The sequence below is a fragment of the Cervus canadensis genome, chromosome 3, assembly GCF_019320065.1.
Source record: "Cervus canadensis isolate Bull #8, Minnesota chromosome 3, ASM1932006v1, whole genome shotgun sequence".
Classification (NCBI taxonomy): Eukaryota; Metazoa; Chordata; class Mammalia; order Artiodactyla; family Cervidae; genus Cervus; species Cervus canadensis.
The window spans coordinates 60,336,414-60,351,654 of record NC_057388.1 but is presented as its reverse complement, the minus strand read 5'-3'; the positions used below and the strand labels follow the sequence as shown (position 1 = coordinate 60,351,654).

General features: G+C 40.5%; 1 protein-coding gene across 1 annotated transcript in view; it reads right to left on the bottom strand.

Annotated features, from left to right (window-relative positions):
• LOC122437808 (translation initiation factor IF-2-like) overlaps window positions 1-15,241 on the bottom strand; it is a 19,109-nt gene extending 3,868 nt beyond the window's left edge. The window contains exons 1-3 of the mRNA XM_043462334.1: window positions 15,207-15,241; window positions 5,469-5,678; window positions 4,872-5,381 (exon numbers count right to left, since the gene is read on the bottom strand). Of these exons, the coding sequence (XP_043318269.1) occupies window positions 4,872-5,381; window positions 5,469-5,678; window positions 15,207-15,241 (755 nt within the window). The remainder of the gene's footprint in view (window positions 1-4,871; window positions 5,382-5,468; window positions 5,679-15,206) is intronic.

Here is a 15,241-nt window from a genome sequence, read left to right as displayed (position 1 = left end):
GAACACGTGGATTCAGCAGATGAACTGACGGCCAAAGACTAGGAAACCACTATTAGTTGCCGCATTTCCTGGTATCAGGTACCTTAAGATTAATAGAAAGGTCCTATAATTTAAAGGTAGTTGTCAGGACATATTTCACAGTGAGAAAAGCCAACTAGAAAAAGCATTAAATGGGAGTCACACACACAGTATAATGACATTCAGAATCTAACAAAGTAAAATGTACTCTGGCATATAAGGTATGCATATTCTTATTTCTTTTTCTAAGTTCTTGGCTAAATTCAGTATTTTTGATTGATCTAATTGATACCAGTGGATAACAGCAATGAATAAGGTTAGAATGCTTTATACAGAATGATATCCTTTCTTCTACTTTTCACCAACTTTCTGCAAATAAGTAGAGAACAAAGACCAACTTATGTTTTAATCTCAGAGCTTCCTATAAGAGTAGGAACTTTATAAGTTAATTGCAACTGTGAAAAAAGCAAAAACTTGGATTCTAACATTTTTTCTAGGCTATGCAAGTCTCCAAGGTTCTACTGAGTGAATTTTGCCACACAAGATAGTTTCAGAGCATTCTGTTATTAAATGGTCATCAGGATTAAATCAGTCAACAATCCACAGCAATACACACAATTCTACTTAAAAATCTGAAATAAAAAAAAAAAAAAATCTGAAATACCTCTTACAGAAAGTTGTTTCAATACTTGTTTTCCTCCCTTGATCAATGTGACTATAAATTTTGTAGGGGAAGCAAATGTATCTAACTTCACTTTGAAGTCTAGCTTTCATTCCCACAAGTGTGTCATTTATAGTACCCTTCCACAGAATAGATAATAGGAACATAAACAGATACAAAAGAAGTTTTTCCAATGTTATACAGATAAGATCTGGAGGATAAAGAAAAGAATAAAGGACTGAATAACTACTGAATGTGACAATCAGACTGATCAGCAATTAACCCAGCTGTACATGTGAAATGAGGAAGGATAAAAAGATAGTGTCATTGTTGTTCAGTCGCTAAATTGTGTCCTCCTCTTTTGAGACCCTATAGATTGTAGCCTGCCAGGCTCTTGTCCATGGGATTTCCCAGGCAATAATACTGGAGTGGGCTGCCATTTTCTTTTCCAGGTGAAATAAAGGAGGAGGCTGCAAAGGACAGCTGCACAAAAACTACATAGTAATGATGAAACAGTGATAAAGAGGAAGAGCAGTGGACTAAAGGTCATCACCTGTATGAAGCACTTTCAAGTTGTATATTATTAACTTAGGTGATACTCTAACTACCAGTGTTACAAATGTCAATATAGAAGATCTAAACTTGTTAGAAAAAATCCAAGGCTATTCTAATGTCAAGTATTGCCAAAAAATTAGAGCATGGACTGTGGAGCCAAATTACTTGGGTTGAATTCCCAACTCTGCAACTTACTAGTTGTGTGACTTTTTAAGTTATTTCCTTTTTGTGCTGTAGTATGCTCATCTGTAAAATGCAGGATAAAAACAGAATTCTTCTCAACGGATTAAGGATTAAATGAGCTCATTTGGAGCCGTGCCTGACACACAGAACTACTACTCTGTGCAAAAAAAAATAATTTGTAACTATTTTTCTTAACACACTCACTTACTGGTCAAGCTTTTTGTAGTACCTTCCCACCTCTGAACCTTCATACCTACACAGGTCTAAGAGTCCCAATTACAAGGTTTCAACACTCAAACACAGTTCTCTTTTTGCCTTGGGTGAATAGCATTTTAGATAAGAGAAATTTATTCAAAGATTTTAGGGAGTATTTTTGATGGTACAAATCATGAAACATACTAGTACAACAAAGACTAACCTTGAGAAGGCTGATGCCTGTGCAAAAAAGACTAAGTGATAGCCAGAAAGGCACCAGTCATAGAACAAGCCTTTCTTCATTTCAGTAAAAAGATAGGTTTCTCCTTCAGGGAGGACAATATATTGGTGCCAGAAATAGTTTGCTTTCAAGTTATCAAAACAACCCTGACAGTTGGGAATGTTTGGAAAACCACTTCATCTTCAGATTGATTGTCAACCACTACACAGAATTTTCTGGAATTGTGACAAACATCAATTAAAAAACAAACACCCTGACTTTTAAAGAATGTATGAGTTTGAGAAATTTCAGTACAGCTTCCTCTACTCCAATCAAGCTCAGAACCTAGGTGTACTCCCTTCTTGACCCCTTTTCCAAGGAGAGTGAAAAGACCACCTGACTCCATCAAGTTAATTATGCTCAGTATCCTAAGTAAATTCAGGTCACAAGAATAGGCTTCTGTTCTACATTATGATCAGTAAGTTATCTCACTTTTAAAAAGTTAAACAATAAAGGAAACACCATTTGTGATAAAATAATTATGACTATAGTATACCCTTTTATTTTGGTTATCACTTTTCTTTTTTCCTCTCAACTCTGCACAGACTTAAGAAAGCTGAATATAGACCAAAACAAAACTGATCTTAACTTTTTCAATAATTTCACTTTTCACCAAATCAGTGATTTTTTTCAATCACAGTAACAAAACTATTTCCAAGATATTAAATATATTCATGAGGTCATTAAGGGCACAATCACTTAACAACAATTATGGCTACTTAAGTTTCTCAGTTTCTTAAAAAAATAAAAAGAAAGGTAAACTGAGGAATACTTAGAATCCCCTGCCAACCATGGAACCTATTTACATGTTACCACTTGTCAGAAGTATGGGAGGGAGTGGAGCTGAGGAAAAAAAAGGGGGGGGAGAACTGAAAAAGTATCTCTCATTAAATGATTACATTTTCTCCAAGTCTCCTACTATAATCCCTCCTTCCCACACAGAAGACTCTAGGTGCTGAAAAATCCTGGCAAGTGAACAGGGAGTAAACTTCACATATTTAAAAAGTTACTTGAAAACAACCTATCATTTCTAATACCCTCAAGTAATTTGAACATAACCTGCTCTACTCAAACTCTACAAAACTGAAAATGATTAAGACTAAGATATAATGAAGGACTTTGGCATCTTCATTCATAGTTTTTATGACATCAGGACCAATCCTTTTTCCTACTCTTAGAAATTTGAGCAAGAAGAAAAACAACTCTTTTCTAAGTAAATGAGTAAAATCTTTGGGAAAAACCAAAGAATCTTTTGCCTTTTAAGACTGCATTCAAATTTCTATAAATTGACCATTCACTTTAAACACAGTGTTCAATGTTTGGATGTTATGAAGTAGCTAATTATTTCCATTAACTAGGAGAAAGAAAATCTGTGGAGGAGTGTGGACTAAAGTACTGACACCTCTATTCCCAACCACCTCCTCAAGGGCCATGTGAATAACCAAAGCTAGCAGATTCTATGGTAATGCTTAGGAGAGCAAAAAGGAGAGAAGAGTTATAGCACTTAAAACTCTTCCTACAAAGAGCTGTCCGTAGAGAAAAAAGAACCATGTAGAAAAGCATGAACTATAAACCAAGCTCAACAGGAATGCCATAGCCCTGGTACTGTTTACTGAGGACAACAACCTCTTGAGAATTTCAGGGCCCAATCCAAAGGGGCTTCAAGAAGCAACAAAAGATCAAAGTAAAGAAGTAAACTTAACATTAGCAAAATTCCACATCATCAAGGCTGGAAAACAATTGACTGGTTAGACTTTTCAATTTACTTTCGGTCAGAAAAAGTCTTTCTTTAAAAAAAAAAAAGTCAGGAAAAAAATCCTAACCGAAGGTTAACTAAAGTAAGCCACTCACAATTTCGAGATTTGAAGTTCAAACGATTCAAACTCAGGCAAAAATTCACAACAGCGGGAAGCAAAAACCAACCAACCAACCCACCTTACTTTAAGATAGAGAACCACTGTTAATTCCACTTTGTTGATTAGTGATCTCAATAGAAAAAGATAAAAAATAACTGTAGTCAGAGTACACTGCTGATAGGGTTGTTTCTAAATGCCTGAATGCTAAGTGAGCCAGACGTAGATTCATGTTATCAACAACACGTGACGTCCTGTACCCTACGTTTTTACAACGCTGATACTTTAGCTAGATATTTCACACAAACATACCCTTTCATGGGTAATTTTACACTTTCGATTCTTTTTCCATTTTCATTTTAAGGGGGTCATCCGTGGCATCGGACAACTCTAGAGATTTGTGGGTGGTATATTATTCTCCCTTTGAGGTAGTAGAAACAGAGCTTTGATTAATAACCAGGGGGGATAAAAGAGCCGTTAACTCAAAACAACCGCTCCACATCGGGATATTCTACTCCACAGCTTCTTAATTCACAGGGAAAGGTGGTCGAGTTCAAATAACTTAAGAGATTTCAGTCTAAAGTAAATACGTACACAATTTTCCGTTTCAAAGAGCAGCTTCTGCTTTCTTTTTAAAATCATCAGTAGACCCACAATGGGACCTCTGATAATCTAGACATCTCTTGGTTACTTCAGAAGTACCGGACAAGGAAAAAACGCAGGGCTTGCCCTCCTACTGTCCACCGTCTCGCGAACACGTCGCGAATAGTTAAGGGAAACAGCTTGATTCTGGCAACGCGGGCTCCAGCCGGGGCCAGGGCGCCGCCCGGGAGACCCGCGGCCGGAAACGCCCCCGCGAGCGACTCGCTCAGCCGCCCCTGCCCCAAGCACCGGCCGGACGCCGGGCCGCAGCGGGGCCGCCGCCGGGTGTGGACAGAGGCGCCGGCCGCCCGCGCCCATCCCCCGCCCGCGGCGGAAACGTCTCCGGTTTGAAAGATGCCGCCGCAGCCGCCCCCTGCCCACCGAGCCACAAAGGGCCGAACCCCCTCCAGCCGCGGCCCTCCTTCCCTAGTTCTCCACAGGTCGCCCCCGGGTCTCCCACCCGGGGCTGGCGACTCCTGCTCACCCGAGTCCCTCAGTCCTGAGGGTTGGGATCCAGTGCGGCCGGCGGCCCCGAAGACGCTGGGCCCCAGGAGCGCGGCGGCGGGGGCGTGGCCCTCCCGCGGCGGCTAGGGCCGGGGTCTCGCCTCCGCCTCCCTTAGAGGAAGGCTGGCGCCGCCACCTCCCCTTCCTTCCGGTTTCCCCTCGCGCCCTCCCTCGGCCGCTCACTCCTGAGCGGAAAACTGCGTCCTCTCTGGGCGCCGCCGCACGCTCCTCAGGGCCCGACCACCGCCAGACTCCTCCCCCGGGAGCCGCGCCGCCCGCCCTCGCCGCCTCGTCAGCCCCGGGGCCGCGAGACGCCCGGCTTGCCGCTCCCACCCCGCCCCTGCGGCGCGCTCTCGCGCTCTTGGCGGGCCCCTTTCGAGGCCCAGGGACGCGCGGACAGCGGACCGTGGGCCAGCCTTCGCCAGGTTTCTTTTCCCGCCGCGCGCGCGCGCCTAACAGCACAAACGTCAGTTTTGCAGTTTCCCGGGTTCTTGGGACCACCCCCCTAACCCCTCCCGCCCTTACCCTCGCTTCCCCCGCCCTTTTCCTTTGCTAGATCCCACCGGAAAGCCAAAACAATTGGGTCCGCGCAGGCGCGTGGAGGAAGCGGAAAGAGCAAGAAGGGCGGGGAAGGCGCGAGGTGACGGGGAAACGCTTTTGAAGGGGTTTCCCTGGGAAGGTCAGCGGAGAGTCCGCGGAGGGCGCGTGCGCGGCGGAGGGGTCGCCCGCCGAAGCGCGCGGGTGTGGGGCGCCAGGGGTGCGGATGAGGGAAGGCTTCAGGCCTAACCTGGTGAAAAGAGAGTCCGGAGAAACTCAATGCTGGGAAATGCGGACAGCTAAACACCAAGTTTTATGCCGTAGACGATTTTTTCCCCCTCTCGAGATACAGAAATTTGCAGGCCGAGTCCGGGAGTGGGAACACGGTGGACTAGACAACACCAGACCAGGGAAGAAAGGGAGACGCTGGGTGAGTGGGCCTTGTCTCCTCGGCCCCTTCTCTCCAAAACACGCTCTCCACTTATCAGAGCACGTTCGGTTTTCCAGTACTCATCGAGAGAGACTTCATGTCCTGGTCTCAAAGCCAGGGGAAAACTCAGAACAGCGCCTGAAAGAGCTTGCAGTTCTGGGGAGTGAGCCGTTGGCGTGTGGAGGGGAGGCTCTTCAGCTAGTTTGTGCTGCAGTGCCTCGGCTTCCAGCTCCCCCCAGTACCTTCCAAAGGAGAGCCTTCAGCTTCACAAAGCGAGGCCTTTGTAACAGCCGTAGGCTGTGGCCCACTCTGGTGTGGTTAACTTGGTACGGTTTGCTAGCAGGCAGAAAGCCACAGATCTACACTCTAGTTTGATAGAAGTTATTCATAGATCACAAAACTGTCAGAAATGCCCACATAGACTTCACCCACCTTCATAACTTCCATTCTTGGCACAAGCCCAATCTGGAGAATGTACGTGACCAATTATAAACTAAATACACACATGTAACTGAAGAGCTGCTTTAGGCCAGATTAAATCAACTGAATACACACCAAGATATGTATGTCTGGAATTATGGCAGAATCTAGAAACTAATTCAATATCTTTTATTGACTGTCCAGTATGCTCTCACTCTGCTTAGTCTGATTAAATGTCTGTTTTTCATACTTAAGATTCAAATCATTTAACAGATGGTTGTGTTCCTACTCTGCAGGCTGGATCCTGGAGATGCAAAGTCTAACCAAGAAGGAAGAAACAAAAAAAGAGTTTGTGTTTCCTCCTCTAGAAGACAGAATCATTTAAAACTTTTTAAAGACGAGTATCTTTTTATTTATTTTGGCCTCACCGTGCTGGCATGTGGGATCCTAGTTCCCGACCAGGGATGGAATCCCCCCACCCCAACCCCGCATTGGTAGCAACGAGTCTTCACCACTGGACCAGAAGGGAAGTCCCAAGGAAGAGAATATATTGATAAGATTTTAGAAAAATAATTCTGAAGCATGGTGCATATTGGACTGAATCTGGGGTTACTAGTTAGGAGGCTGTAAAAATAATCCAGACAGGAGGTGGAGAGAGTCCGAACTAATGTGAGGACAGTGAAACAGAGCTGGACTTAAAACTAGCTAGATATAATATGTAAGACATCTAAGAGGATGAGGGGAAATAAGAAGTGAAGGATGACTGAGTTTTCCTGTTAGGGTGACTAGATGGTAATATCAGTAACTATAGGAAAAGTAGCTAATTGTGAGGATAAAAGACTACTAAAAGGTATCATTTTAATAGCTGTACAGTTAGAAATGCAGATGGCTGCGAATAAGACAATTCTACTGCAGTGGCTTAAAGAAGGGTCTCTTTAGTCACATAAATCTGCAGGTAGTTGGTTATCCTTGATGCAACAGCTCTAGAAAAACAGAGCCCAAATGTCTCTGAGTCTTTTAACATTTCTCTCATAATTCCAAGATGGCTGCAACAGTTTTAGTCTTTACATAGTTAGTTGTCAGAGGCAGGAAGATAGGGAAAGGAACGGCTTCAGCCATCTTTTTCTTTTTTTCCCCAAGAAAGTAAAAGCTTTCCCAGGATAATACTCCATACCCCAACTCAGCAGACATTCACATACATCTCACTTTCTAGAACTGTAATTCAGCCAACTATAGCTGTGAAGACTTAGTTTTTCCAAGGTCTAGCAAAAGCCTATTTGGGTCAGACAAGTAGCAATCTGTTACTTAGTTAATATTTACAGCATTACTTTATAACATTTAAAACACTGTGGGATGGCAGGCTGGATTGAAGTTTCTAAAGTTTCCAGACGAATCTTTTCAGTGTTTTATCTTAACTGGAAAAACAACAGGTTGAACATTTATTCTCAAATATTTGTACTTGTTTGCTGCTCCTTCCCTCCTCAAAGTTGTAGTCCCCTTAAAAATCCTTAGAGAATGGACCTTCAATTCATAAACATAATAGCCTAAACCAGTGGTTTTTCTAAAGATTCAGCTTCTCCTTCTAAACAAAAGATTTAAGAGCTTAAGTGTTTTTAAATAGAGAAAAAATATTTATTGTCATGCTTGGAAAAAATTGGTCTAATAGCTGTTTGTTGACCATACAATAGGAAAATAAAAGCCTGTTTGGAGTCATAAAAAAAAAAAAAATCCTTAGAGAAATCTATAACCATTAGGAAGAAGAGGCTGCTGATGTCAGAGGAGGCTGACTCCTTGCTACTGTGGTAGAACAACTGTAAGGTGTTTGTCACTATAAACCTCAACACTACCTTGCCTTCTTTACAATTTCACTTCTTAGCTGAGAAGCAGAACAATCATAGCTAGCTAGTTTGAGTGCCCATTTTAGGGAGATCATACATCAGTATTTTCTAGCTTTTATACTAATTTTTTTTTTTGCAGTGTAAAGTAACTCCCATGGGATCTATATCTAAAACTAGGCACATGACATTGTTTCAAGCATACCTTTTGAGTTAAATAAGGCATTTTATTTCAATTAAGTACCAAATGCCATGAAACAGAATCCTTAAGACTATATTTTAAACATTGGCATGACTCTAGAAAAGAAAGCAGAAATGATTACCTGGGAAAATAAAGATATAACTACACATTTTCTAAAGTTGAATTTTTGCTTAACCATTTCTGATGTTATAATTATTTAAGATATTAAGATAATCTAAAATATTTGTAATGTTAATTTTAACCTATTTAAAAACCTTGGATTTGGGGGAGGAAGATACCAGGCCATCTGTGAGAGGGACAGTGTACAATCCACAGTTGGTTGAATCTGCAGATGCAGCACTGCAGATAGGGAGGGCCCACGATACTGTTATATGGGCTTAAGAGAAGAGTCAGTGCCCCTAAACTCCATGTTGTTCAAGGGTCAACCGTATCTTGCTTCCCTATAATAAGTACATCACGGATACTGGCTGAAGAACTTACGTAAACAGGCCTTCAGCAATGTAGTGGTATGGTATGGGGCAAGGCAAGTATTCTGTATTCCTACAATTACCTCTGTCTTTTAGTGAGCTTATATTGCTGATTGTGAACTTCATACGTTTTGGGTCAGAAAGATTCCCTGGTGTAGGAAATGGCAACACACTCAGTATTCTTGCCTGGAGAATCCCATGGACAGAGGAGCTTGGCAGGCTACAGTCCATGGAAAGAGTTGGACACGACTGAGCGACTAACACTTATACACTTATGCACCATGAGAAAACTGCAGAGCTCCAGGAGGTAAAACTCATGGAAATGTGGGGGCCCTATCAATGACTTGGTCTCCCTGGAGACTTGTCTCCACTGAACTTCCAGCAATTTGTCAATGAAAGTTCAGGTTTCCCCACTCAGTGCTAGTTCCCACAGAGGTTGTTTCTTTTGGGCTTCACCAGTAAATTGTGATTCTCTGTATTTGCCTGTCCTAAAATCAATCATTTCTTCAAGTTCTGATTCCTCCTAGTGGAGAATGGCATTTAGAAACCAAGATCTGAGGGCCAGGTGTCCTTGTTCCCAAAGATATTGCTTTAGGCCCTCTCAGCAAACAGAACCAGAAAACAGATGTAAGCATATGCATACACATGTATGCATGTATGTACATACATGTAGACCAAAAATTAAGGAGCCTGCCAGACTACAGTCCATGGGATTGCAAAAAAGTCAAACATGGCTTAGTGACTAAACAACAACAGAAAATTTAAACAAAAAATTTGAATTAAAAGGATATTTATAAATAAAGAACATCTAATAATTAGTGGATAAAACTTTTTTTCAAATTTACTCAACCATTTACAAAATTTGAATACTTAACAAGGCTACATAAACAAATCCAATCTAATGCCAAATTATTGGCAACTTTGAACAAAATGCACTATAATTAGAAATCAATAATAAAATGTTAGCCAAAATAATCTGATGTTTGTAAATTGAAAAACTTTGTTCTTAATAATTCAAAGGATCATGAAAAGAAGCATATTACAATTAGAAAAAGGAGCAAAGAATGGAAATTAGAAAATACTTAGAAATTACTATGAGAATTACTATGAGAATTCTTCATAACAACTTGTAAAATGCAATCAAAGAGGTATTTAGAAGGAAATGTATAACTTTAAACATGTATATAAGAAATAAAAATTTAATTAATTAGCTAAATGTCCAACTCACAAGCTAGAAAAGTAAACGAGAGGAAATCCAAAGACCTTTAAAAATACAAACAAAAGAATAGTAATTACTACACTGGAAATAAAGGAGAGGAACAACAACAAAACAGTTTGTTCTTTGATAAGACTAATGAAATGGATATAGTTTCGAGCACATTGATCAGGAAAAAATATAGAGGACAAAGAACATTAAGTATCAAAATAATACTTATAGATATCACAACCACTTTTAAAAAATTAAAAATCATGAAAAGTTTTATAGCTACAAATTGGGAAACTCAGACAAAAAGGACAAATTCCTAGAAAAATTCCAAGTCGTTGAAACAAAATCAAGAAATTAAAATACAGACTTATAAACATTAGATAAAATGCATCAGTAGCCAAGTCTACTTACAAAACAAAATACACAATGTACTCTTTTTTTTTTTCCCCACAATGTACTCTTACAGGGAAGTTCTAGACTTTCAAGGAATAAATAGATAATCCTTGTCTTATGCAAAGTGCTCTAGAGAACAGAAAAAGATGGCAAGTTATCTAGCTTATGTTACAGTATGAGGCTAGGATATCTTGAAACCAAGAAAAGACAATATGAGAATTAAAAATTAGTAATTAGCCTCTAACTAATAAATGAAAAAAAATTATAAAACAATTCCACTTATAGTCTTAGTTTCCAAAATTCCAAATAAAATACCAGCTAATGGAATCCTACAATGCATATTAAAATATATCAAAATTCCCTGACAGTCCAGTAATGAGGACTCCTTGCTTCCATTGCTGGGGGCCTGGGTTCAATCCCTGGTCAGGGAACTAAGATCTCACAAGCTGTGCAGCACAGCCAAAAATAAAAGAAAAATAAAAGACCAAGTTGGGTGCACCCTAGGGATACAAGGATTGTTTAACAAGAGAAAAATTCATTAAAGAATCTGCTTTATTAGCAAGATGAAGAGGGAAAAATATGATTATTTCAAAGATGCAGGAAACCATTTGCTAAAGTTCAACATTCATTCAATATTTTAAAACTCAGCCAATTGGAATAAGAGATTCTACTAATTTGCTAAAGGATGTCTCAAAAATAACCTAAAATAATCCTTTATAGTGTATCATTAGAAATTAAATACAGGAATTCCCTGGTGGCACAGAATCTACCTGCCAGTGCAGGGGATAGGGGTTCGATCTCCAGCCTGGGAAGATTCCACATGCCTCGGAGCACGACTCCTGAGCTTGTGTGCCTACAGCCTGTGCTGGGCAACAAGAGAAGTCACTAATGAGAAGCCCTCGCACCACACACACAAAAAAAGCTTAATTAACAAAAAAGAAATTAAGTACAAGACAATGCTATTATCTTTTAATTGAATATTGTGCTGAAGGTTTTAGCAATTAACATAAGATAAATAAGATATTCATTGAAAAGGAAGAAACAAAATTCATTATTTGTAATAGCTCATTTGAGTGTTCACATAGAACATCTAGTCAAATCCACAAAAAATCAAAACTAAAGAGAGTTCAGTAAAGTTGCTGGAATATAAAATCAGTATGTAAATATCAATAGTATTCCTATATCCCACCAACATAGTTAAAAAATGTAATTTAAATCATTTTTCAATAGCAAGAAAAGCTATAACTCTAAAAGATATTTATACGGGAAATTATAAATTAGAACCTTGTATTTAAGGTTTATTCATGGAGATAGATGTGATTCTAGTTATTTAATTTCTGTGTAGTATTTATCTATACTACAATTTATTTATCCATTCTTTTGTTTTATGGACAATTAAGTGGCTTTCTTTTTTTTATATTATAAGTAATGCTACAATAACAAATGTTTTTAATAAATAATTGCTTGTGTGTATATGCAAGGTTTTTCCCAAGGATATTTTAAGAGGCAGAATTGCTGCTTCATGACTTCATGACACATTTTCAGCTTTTTCAGATATGTCAACTTGCCCTCCAGAGTGATTTTTACCTATTTATACTCATGAGTAACTGTCACTCCACTTCCTCTTTAACCCTTGGTGTTTTCAGACTCACTTTCCCTAATATGATAGTTATGAATGGCATCTCACTGCAAATACGACAAGAATGAACGCTTCTTAGCAATTATAATTCTGTTTTCCTTCCCTGTTTCCTTAGGGCTAGAATTGTGCTGGTACCATTATAGGGACTCAAATTTTGTGAATGGAATGAATGAATGAAGGCTCACTAGTGAGGCTCTTTAGGTTTAGAAAGCAAGACCATCATTACATTTGTGTTTAAAATTTCTATCTGAAATCAACATGTCAATTGAGAGGAAAGTAGAAATCACTTTGCTTTAATAAGAGATGAAGACTCAAAATGAGAGTGACACTGACCACACAAACACTAGAAAAGGCACTGGGTCTGGAAATCCAAAGAAAGACCTCATCCTACTCCCCTTCCAGCTAGTAGAACTGCAACTTAACACATGTGGACAGATTACTTACGCTCCCTGAATCTCAGGTGTCCTCATCTTAAAATAGAGATGATAATAATAACACCCATTTGGAATCTTGAGCAGAGAACACACAGTTCACTAGCTGGACATTACTGCAAAAATAGCAACCACCATCTAACCTCAGACATCCCACCTAACAGAAAATGCCTCAGTTGGCACAAAAACATCCTTACATCAATAGTCTAGTCGGCATCTATGGACCAGGTAGTACCACTCTATGTTTCATTCTTGACATCTTCCAGCATTGCCTCCAATTCAAAGTTCCCAGTTAGCTGGCACTTCTGGGAACTTTCATTTCAAGTTCTAGAAACTTCTCCCTACTGACCTACCTACCAACTCTCTCAACTATGCAACCTGGAAGCCCTGTTTAGCTAAGCACAAGCCACTATACCCCCACCTATTTGAAGCTTGTTGTCTCTTAAGGACACTCCTGTTCTGAGCTGCCCTCATGAGAAGGTTCTTAATGCTCCCACTCTCCATGCACTTCAGGGCTGAGACATGAACACTAGCAGGTGGCAGATCCAAGCTTTCTGGGTACTTAAGATTATAAAACCTGGGGACTCCGTTTAAGAAAAGCATCAAGTTATGAATATAAGCATCTTGTGATGTTTCCATCTCTCACCTTGCTGGTCACTGCCACATTCAGTGAGGACAGAAGAACCTCTAAATGACTACAATATGAGAGAAGCTAAAGGAAGCAGGACACAGCAGGGCCCTCCCAGGGTCAAAAGCCTTTCTGTGTCAGCCATTTATTGTTTGTAGAAAAAGGTTTTCATCTCCTAGATCTTCCCTGAGTTTCAAAGAGCACACTCAGTTACTAACTAAGGAAGCAAGGGAAGGCAGTAACACAGGAAAAGCAAGACCAACATAGCCTTTTCCATGATTGTTAGTTTAAACTAATCCCTTGATTTATGACCCCAAACATCTGAGATAATGCCCTTTCTGGCTTCAACCAGCTGGCTCCAACAGACTTAAAATTGATGACACCTGGAGGGTCAATTAAGAATTGAGGCTCCCCCAAAACCACTACAATATTGTAAAGTAATTAGCCTCCAACTAATAAAAATAAATAAAGATATTTTTAAAGATAAAAAAAAGAATTGAGGCTCCTAAACCATCATGAAGGCTGTAAGTACAGAATAAAATGCTTCAACAACTGCTTTTGCTCAGTCCTAGAAAGAAGTTAAGGGATCACTAGACCATCACTTGGAGAAGGAAATGGAAACCCACTCCAGTGTTCTTGCCTGGAGAATCCCAGGGACGGCAGAGCCTGGTGGGCTGCCATCTATGGGGTCGAGACTGAATAGACACGACTTAGTGACTTAGCAGCAGCAGCAGACCATGACTTACTAGTTTGCTTTGCAGGAACACACAGATCAATCACAGTCACCAATGAAACATCCAGTCACAGGAATCCAGAAGACTGCAATTGAGGTGTTATCAGAAAATCACAAAGAACCCATACCTCTGTTGCCTTTAAAAACCTTGCACCCCAGCCCACCAGCCCCCAGGATGGATTTGAGATGAATCTATCAATCTATTAATCCATCTTTTGGGTTGGTGTGTCTTCAGCAAGTAAATCTTTCTTTGCTCCAAACTCCAGTGTTTCAGTTTGTTTGGCCTCACTGTGCATCAGGCACACAAACTTGGGTTCAAAGCGGGTGACTCACAAAACTCCAGATTCCCAGACCTTTTCCTTTTTCAGAGCCAATGACCTTCATGCCCACTGGACTGCAGCAAACCAATGGCCACCCTGTGGACCTCGTTATAACTTACAGCTACTCCAACTCTGAAATCCTAAACCTCAGATATCCATTCTCACACCACAAACGCCCTCCTCTAGCTCTTTCATTCTTATGTGTAAGACTTCCATTACTTTTTCTTATCTTGATCACCTCCTCTCTGCCATTACTTTCTCTCTCTGACTACATGCTAAGTCACTAAGTATGGTGAGGTAAGGCACCTAGGGAGCACAGTTTATGGAGGCGCTCACACTCAGGGTCACACAAGTGCAGGGTATGTTTACGTGTTATGATGTATTACTTTAACGTCTCACCATTATACTGAACTTTCTTGAGCCCTTGATTTCTCTTCCTATAAGCCCTGCAAAACCACAATCATTGATCCACCCAACCACCTGTCTCTCCCAAGTGACTGAAAATGATGAGGCAAGTGACATACCACTGCAGATGAGGGCCAATACAAATTTCTGAATCCCATCCCCAGGTCAGCCCCTAGTTCTACCAGCAGCTCTTTTCTGTCTATAAATTACTGCTCCTTCCATTCCATGGGGCAATATGGCAGGCATTGTTAGTACTATTCCTACCCCTCTTGACTGAAAATATAATAATAACAAGGTAATGGAATTAAATTCCAGCTTTCAGGATTTCATTTCTCTCTAACCTCAAAAACTTTCTCCTGTCCAAGGCCCAAGCACTGCAACCAGGCTGGACTACTCTCCCATTTTCAGAACATCATCTTAACATCCCTCTCTCTCCACTGTCAGTAACATCTCCCTATCTGTCCATGCCCGAGATAAATATACCTCAATTCTTCTCTTTCAAAAAAAAAAAAAAAAAAATCTGAAAACCCCGCAAATCCTCCTTACAACCCAATGACTCCCCTCCATTACTGTCCTATAGCTTATCTTCCACTTACACACAAAGAGTACTCTACTCACGAGCTTCCCCTCCTCACTGCCCACCCATCACCCCAGAGAGACGCCCGCACCTCCCTGTATCATCACTGCCCCCGACCATTAGCAT